Source organism: Staurois parvus, unplaced genomic scaffold (genome assembly GCF_062004578.1).
Source record: "Staurois parvus isolate SC_StPar_1 unplaced genomic scaffold, SC_StPar_1.0 ptg000154l, whole genome shotgun sequence".
In the NCBI taxonomy this organism is placed as follows: domain Eukaryota; kingdom Metazoa; phylum Chordata; class Amphibia; order Anura; family Ranidae; genus Staurois; species Staurois parvus.
The window spans coordinates 3,794,484-3,802,846 of NW_028317950.1; the positions used below are offsets into that span (position 1 = coordinate 3,794,484).

The following is an 8,363-nucleotide window of genomic DNA, read 5'->3' on the forward strand; positions in this document are numbered from 1 at the left end:
ATGGAGACTAAGTAAATAGAGTGTTTTGAGGAGGAAAGGGTGGTCAACTGTGTCAAAGGCAAAGAGGTCCAAGAGTAAGAGTACGGAATAGTGACCATTGGTTTTAGCAGTTAGCAAGTCAATTGTGAGTTTTAGGAGAGCAGTTTCCCATCTCTTAGCACTAATCCTTCCCCCAAATTTCAACTCCTAGTACAAATCCCCCCAATCATACCTACTAACACAAATCCTTCCCCCAAAATTTCCCTTCCTAACAGAAATCTACCCTCCTAGTACAAATCCCTCCTCCAACTCACCCCTTATGGCACAACCCCTCAAATCCCCACCTCAACCATGGCAGCTGCCCCTCCTGCCCACCCATTGCCCCGGCCCTGCTTAGTGCACTGTACTCTAATTTTTGTATCACAAATATAGATTTGTTTCCTAGTGGCTGTCTGTATGTCACTACAATCAATCATCAGTAATAATTTACTAAAAACAAATAGGCTGTTCCGTTTGCAAGGGAAAATTCCTATAGGTGTTGCTTACTTCCATCATCCAATCATAAGCAAAAATAATTATTTTATTTTCCCTGTAGGGTGTCCTTTGCAAAGTAAATTTTCACCACATTCATTAGGCTAAAGGAAACTTACTTTACAAAGTGAAAATTCCCTTGGTCCGTGAACTATTTTCCTTTAGTAAATCAACTTCCTTGTATTCAATCAGGGCTGGTTAAAAGACTTGCAATGAAAGAGGAAGAATAAAGTTGCCCACATGACCCGGCCCTTGAATGATCTTTCTAACAAAAGATCTTTCTATGAACATGAACTCCATGTGCATATGGAGGAGTAACATGGTAATGCCATAGGTATGGGCAGCCAATTAGCTTTCTCCAGATAAAACTTGGCCAATGAGTGCTGGCCATGGTCACAGAGGTGCTACAAGCATAGCAAGCAGAAAACACAGTTTGCATATGTAATGGCTGGCCCGTGTCAGTATATTTGGAAATTAAATTCTATAACATTGAATTTTTTCAATATTAGCAAACATTGCTAAGATATATTTCCAGTAAGCTGATAACGTTTCAAATGTACAGTATATCTGTTAAAAAAAACAACAAAAAAAACACAATTTTGCCCAGTTTGGTGCTTTTGTCTTGCAACCCTTTAATCAAAATAAATTCCATTTATTAACACTGGCCTGCATATTTTTTCACATATACCTGTATTACAGTGTAACTAAAAGCAAAGGGTTTTTTTTAGTTTTGGATAGAGTGGAGAGGGGATTAGAACCTCTGTCAGGTTCTTATTGCTGTTTGTTCCCCCCGTTAGGGAGATTCATCCTCTCTATTTGTTCTATTTATCAATGAAAGTAAAGGAAATTCCCAAATTTTTGGGTTGGCACTAGAAAAGTAGTAGAGGAGAAATTTTCCTTTGGGGATGCTAGTTCTGATGACACCCCAATATTCCCTCAGTTTGGTTCACTTTTGGTTTTGGCTATGGAACAGGAAGTGAAGGGCAATCTCCCCTATGGGACACAGGTAGAAAAAAATAAGAATTTCCTTGGGTATAACCCTCCCATACCCTATCCAAGATTAAAAAAAATAAAAAAGTTTTGCCTTTAGTTACATTTTCACAACTTTTCTATGACATATAGAAAGTGAAGTTAGAGAGAAAAGCTGAAATGATGGGTAAAATACTGCTCTGAGGTGTTTTTTTAGGCGCTTGCCATATCTAAAGGCGTAGTCACAGACCACATATTTGCAGCACTGAAGGAATCCTTGAGTAGCATTTTCCCCAGGAAAGGTATCTCCATTCTTCCTTTGTTTTTAATTTATTCATCCCACGAGGACTGTTACCAACGTTTGAGATCAATATTTGAGTATAGGTCTGCTTTAGTCCTTCTAATCAATATTAAAATTATTTTATACTGTGAAAAAAAACACAAAGTCACCATACACCCTGACCACCTGTTAGGTCGTACCTATCGAAAAAGGTTTCAAATTTAAAATATAAAATAAAGGTTTTCATATTCCAAATGTTTAAACTACACACTGCAGTAATATTACTAATTCAGTGCCTGAAAGATTAAAAAATTAACTTTTTTTTTTAGCTACAAACATGTGAACTTAAAATAAAAAAATAATTAATTAACACTCTAAATATTGTTTAATAAATTGCTTTTCCTTAGAATTAATATACAGAATAAAATATGTACCAATATAAGAAGCAAAAAGTAAGTAAGCAATAAAACTAAATATTCCGTTTCAAAAACAGCAAACATTTTTCATTTCCTTTGTGCACTCTTCCGGCTTCCCTTTTTTGTCTACATTGCATTTCCACTGCTTGTGCATTTGTTAGCTGTCACCTAGTGAATGTATGTTTTATTAAGCAGTTTATTAGCAAAGCATTTATTCTCCTTGTTAGACGTCTATCTAGCTGTCTTGTCTCCCATAGAATGTCATCCATTTTTTTAACATTATTACAATTCTATATATGTATGTTATATTTGAATATATGCATACATATATATGGCAAAACACATTTTATCACTTTATTCAAGAATGATGCCAAAAGTGAACATGGTTGAAATGTTTCAGACCACAATAATGCACTGATATAGAGGGTTAATTTGTTGCAATAACATACATTATAAAAGGAAGTTAAGAGTATTTGGTAATATACATTAATATTATATATATTAGAAAGGGCTGACTTTGTACCACATCGGTAAGAATTGTCGGTAAACAAAAAAGAATTCTTTAAACGGACTTTACAGGTACAGGAGATAACAATATTAGGGTTGTACTGAAGGTAATGCAAAAGTGGGTATAGCATAGGTTCAAATTTCACATGTTGGTAGAATAACTCTTGGTGTCAAACTGGTGGCCCTCCAGCTGTTACCAAACTACAAGTCCCATGAGACAATGCAAGATTGACAGTAAGAAGCATGACTCCCAAAGGCAGAGGCATGATGGGACTTGTAGTTTCGCAACAGCTGGAGGGCCGCCAGTTTGACACCCCTGCTCTATAGTAACTCTTGATCATCTTCTTCATTGCACGTAAATAATGAATTCCAAAAAGAAGCAATGTACCGTCATTGAGGTCTTGATGAAGGAAGGGTGCAGGCTGTCCAACATCCACAGACGGCTACAGAATGGTAATGGTGATGACACCATTGACAAGAGCAATGTCTTGTCATTGGAGATTATTGTCAGTGGTGCCATCTCTGAAAACATTCTGTAGCCTTCTTTGGATGTTGGTCAGCCTGCACCTCCCCTTCATCAAGAACTCAATGACAGCATTAATCTGGCAATAACTTTTTGATAAACTTACATAGATTGTTCAAATGTCACATGTTGGTAGAGTAACTCTTCCTCTATAGTAACTCTTCTATTTCATTGCAAGTAAATATTCAATTCCAGGCAAAAGCAACATATCATCATTAAGTTCTTGATGAAGGTGGGGTGCAGACTGTCCAAAATCCACAGAAGGCTACAGTATATTTATGGAGATGACACCATTGACAAGAGTCACCAGTGACAAGTCATTGCTCTTGTCAATGGTATCATCTCCATAAACAGGAAGCCTCCCGTGGGTGTCAGAAAGCCTGCATCCCCTCTTCGTCATGAACTTCATGAATGTCATGATGGCTTGTTGCTTCTGCTTGGTATCTTCTTCTTCCATGAAGAAGAGTTATAGAAGAGTTTTTCTACCAACATGTGAAATCTGAATGGCCTACCATATGTAAGTTAATACAAAAAGTTATGCCCACTTCTGAATTACTTTCGGTATAGCCCTTGTATTGAAATTACAAACAGTTTATTGATATCAGAATAAAAATTAGTGGACCCAATGTCCTAAAAACATCACATATTGATACAACGCATGTATTTAATACATTACTTTGGGTCCACAATTTTTTATTCTGATATAAATAAACTGTAATTTTAATATCATCTCCTTTGGTACCTGTAAAGTTCATAAAAAAAAAACTTTTCACTTTTTTTGTTTACTGAATATACATTAATCATACACAGCCTAGTCCAGCGCTACACTACAAGTAGCTTTTTATAATGCAAATATTCACATTTATTAAATATTTTCTGATGAATAACTCAGCGCGTGCTGCCATTAATGTGGACTGAAATAAGAAATGACAAAAGAGCATTCCTTTTCTTGTACTAATCTAATGCTTCTTTTTCTATTTCTCTTCAAATTCCTTTCTCCATTTTGCTTCTCCTCATCTTTTCACCCCATATCCTATCATTGGGGTTTTTTTCCCTTCGGACCTTTGTAACCCAAACTCTTTAGATCCGGGTGGTGAAAGCATTCCGTAGTTCCCTCTACGAAGGCCTAGAGAAACCTGACTCCAAGACCTCCATTCACAATTTCATGGCAACCCCTGAGTTTTTGATCAACGATTACATCCATAATATACCCCTTATCGATGACACAGATGTGGAAGATAGTGAGGAGCCTCCGGGTAAAGTGCTGTGGTCCATTCCACCTCCATCTCCCAACAAGAACAACAACGCTATTGATAGCGGTATCTACTTGACCACAGACACAAGCAAGTCGGCTGCCTCTTCCAATCCAGAAAGTCCTTTGCACAGTGTGGAGACTTCTCTCTAACAGAATAACATACTCACCTTCAGTAACCACAATAACAGCAAGACAATAGAACTCTTTGCTTTTGCTGATGTGTCAGCAGAGCCTATATCTGCAGCTGAAACAGCTTAGATGTACTAAAAAAAAAACAAAAAAACATACACACACACACACACACACACGAAAAGGTTATCCAAGACCAAAATGTATGAATAATCATTTATTTATTTTCAAAAAAAGTATTTATCGGAGGCTATTAAGCATCTTTCCTAGCTGGTTTGTGTTTTGCAACCCGAGGCAACATTAACAGTTCACGATCTCAAATCCAGCAAAGCTTTTAATAAAAGAAAGAAAAAAAAAAACATTCATTGTGGCAGTGATCTTAGCAAATTTTTTTTGGAAATTGCCTTTTACTTTTACTAAATGAATAAGCACTACAGATGGTAATTGGTTGGCCTAATCTAGAACAAGAGAAATGCCAAGGATACATCATTAACACCGTTGCATGTTTTTGGAGGGAATTCACTTAACTTACATAGGTGATACCAAATTGTAAAAAGAAAAGCATTTTAGAAAACAAGTTGTCAATGGCAATCCATTGAGAGGATAGTCTTTTATTATGTTCCAGAAGGGCTTTTAAGCTTTTATTCAAAAATGCAATAGTAATATTACCTAGGCAACACTGTTTTAAAAGTTGTTGCAGTAAACTTAGAAGGTGTGAATAAAAAAAAAAAGACTAATTCCCAATCAAAAAGAAAAACAATTATGTATGTCATCAATAAAACAATAACTACATTTACATTGAAGTGACAATACACCGCCTTCTAAAAGCAATTTACCTTCACTTTAATTTACTGCTCATATGCTTCATAAAACAGCATGAAATAGAAACCTTTAGTAAAAATGTAGGAAAAAAATTAATGTAAAATCATAAACTTATACTATGCCATACAGTGCATGATTTTTATAATTTAATTTATTTTCATATTAGAACCACACCATTTGTCTTAAATAACTTGTCCCGTTCCTAAACGATCCTACATTTCTGCATGCGTAGCCTATCTTTGATTTGGTAAGAAATGAGGGAATCACAATAACTGCCACTTCTGTGCTTTACTTGCCAATTTTTTTTTTTTTAAGTATTTGGAATTTTTCGATTAAAAATAACTAAATCAAACCTACTGAAGATGCAGTATGTATGCAAGCAATGCTGGAGCCTGTTGATTATGGATTACTACACCCATGGAAGACTGTCCTGCCTTGAAAACCTTCCTGCCCAACGCTCAACAGAATTTCAGATGAATGGTGGACTGTTAAGTGGTTTGAGATTAAAGTGGACTTGTTCTATTTACAAGCAAAGTGGAAGCCTCCTATCCCTTTTATTATTTTTTTTATTAATTTGAAGGGATGATGCCTATAAATTTACTTATATATCACCTTTTCATTAAATAAGCCATGCAAAATCCTGCGTAATGAATCTTAAATGCCAACTTTCTTTTTTTCTCTTGCTCTGTGGGCATTGCACAAAAACTAGGAATTCCATTCACAGTTGCAAACCAATGCAAGGTGAATAAAAATTCTGTTTCTGTAGCCTTGTAAGAGCAAACTTATCTAGAGTAAATTAAATAAAAATTGTTGTGGATTAAAAAAACATCATGACAGGGTCCTTTTTCAGATTTTTCTTTTTTTTTTTTTTTATTTGAACATCTGTGTAATGCCTATGGTGACACTCAGAACTACCAGCTCTAGATGGTTAAAGCCATTCCTTTATGTTGAAAGATTGCAGCAAATAATCTGCTAAAAATATACCAGTAATAAAAAAAATTGAAAAAAAAGAGAAAAATAAAAAACAAAGTAAAAAGATACAATTTTGTTTCTTTCAGCATATGAGTGTAACAAAAAAAAAAAAGATATTAAAAAACAAAACAAAAAAGAAAGTGGTGTTTAATTTGAACTTATAAAATGTGTAATTACTGTTCATTTGCAGGCTTATTTTCATTCAATATTGTAGATATATTGATAGAACAAATGATACAAAGAATTATATATTTAAAAGCCAAAAAATATAAAAAAAAAAACAAAAAAAGGTATGAAAAAAGCCACTACTGCTGTATAAATCTGCCAAATGTAAGCGTGCTTTGCTTATTATTTTATTGGGTTGGGGAGGTAGGTGGGGTTGGGAGCAGTGCAATATGTCCATGCTGTCTTTATTTTTTTCCTTTTTTTTTAATAAAGAGAACTGCTTGTACATTATTCAGGGAAGGGCTTAAAAACTCATATTGGGAAGCCTCCCTGAAGCATATACTGTATTGAATGGCTGATTTTGTTCAAACTGCTACATAATGTTAAAATTTTACCTGCCTGTTATAAAAAAAATTATATATGAAAGACAACACCCTGTATAGCATAAACAAGTCTGTATCGAAATTTCAAAATTTCAATAGGCAAAAACTTTGTCTGTATAAAAAAAAAATATGAAACTATTCTACAAGCTGAGTTTTGATAATGTGTTTTTTGTTCAGTCATCTAAATTTATGAACAGATAATCTGTACTGAAGGATAAACTTTTCACTTCACAATCAAGAGTTGTTACTTTTCGGGGTAATGATTAAAGAAGAATTCCAGGTTCAATTTCACTTTAAATTGTTCAATCAGGCCAAGCTGGCCCAAATGAAATATTTCCATTACAAAACGATGCAGCCGTTTTGTTCTGGCAGCATTAACTACATGCTGAAAGTGGTGCTGTACTCCGGCAGCATTAGCTACATACTGAAAGTGACGCTGTGTTCCGGCAGCAATACGGGCAACTTCCTGTCTACTGCTGAAGGTAAAGAGAATTGGGATTCTCCACCATTCAGGAGGTCAAGGTGGAAAACGAGATGTCATCTGCCCACTTTTCCACTTCAGCCAATCAGAAAAAGCCTTGTATTCATTGTTTTAAATACAAGGCTTCCTCTGATTGACCAAAGTGGAAAGGTGGGTGGATGACAATACGATTTCCACCTTGACCTCCTTCTCCTGGCACAGGAAGCCTTGTATTCATTGATAAAAATACAATGCTTCTCGTTAATGGTGGAGGAGCACTTGGCCACCACTTCCTGTCTACTGCTGAAGGTAAAGAGAACTGGGCTGAGGGCTTTTCCACCATTCAGAAGAAGGTCAAGGTGGAAAACGAGACATCATCTGCCCACTTTTCCACTTCAGCCAATCAGAGAAAGCCTAGTCTTCACTGTTTAAAATACAAGGCCTCCTCTGATTGACCAAAGTGGAAAGGTGGGTGGATGACGATACGATTTCCACCTTGACCTCCTTCTCCTGGCACAAGAAGCCTTGTATTCAAATGTCTTCAAATGTATTCAAATACAATACAGTGCTTTCTCATTGTATGTCAAATGCTCTGAACCTGGATTGCTCTTTAGAGATCAAAGGTCGTGTGAACGAATCCTAGAAACACACACCACTACTTCCTGTCTACTGCTGAAGGTAAAGAGAATTGGGCTGAGGGCTTCTCCACCATTCAGGAGAAGGTCAAGGTGGAAAACGAGACATCATCTGCCCACTTTTCCACTTCAGCCAATCAGAGAAAGACTTGTAGTCATTGTTTAAAATACAAGGCTTCCTCTGATTGACCAAAGTGGAAAGGTGGGTGGATGATGATACGACTTCCATCTTGACTTCCTTCTCCTGGCACAGGAAGCCTTGTATTCATTGATAAAAATACAATACTTCTCCTGAATGGTGGAGTAGCACTTGGCCCGACTCTCTTTAATTCCAGCA

At 36.0% G+C, this 8,363-nt stretch overlaps 1 protein-coding gene across 5 annotated transcripts in view; it reads left to right on the plus strand.

The window, feature by feature from the left end:
• Positions 1–7,082, plus strand: part of ATP2B3 (ATPase plasma membrane Ca2+ transporting 3) — a 380,238-nt gene extending 373,156 nt beyond the window's left edge. For 3 of the 5 annotated variants that reach the window (XM_089674938.1, XM_089674934.1, XM_089674935.1), the window contains one exon: positions 4,290–7,082. In XM_089674938.1, the coding sequence (XP_089531064.1) occupies positions 4,290–4,610 (321 nt within the window). In that variant the 3' untranslated portion in view covers positions 4,611–7,082. The remainder of the gene's footprint in view (positions 1–4,289) is intronic. The other 2 variants (XM_089674936.1, XM_089674937.1) reach the window with 1 other exon arrangement.
• The last annotated feature ends 1,281 nt before the right edge of the window (positions 7,083–8,363 follow it).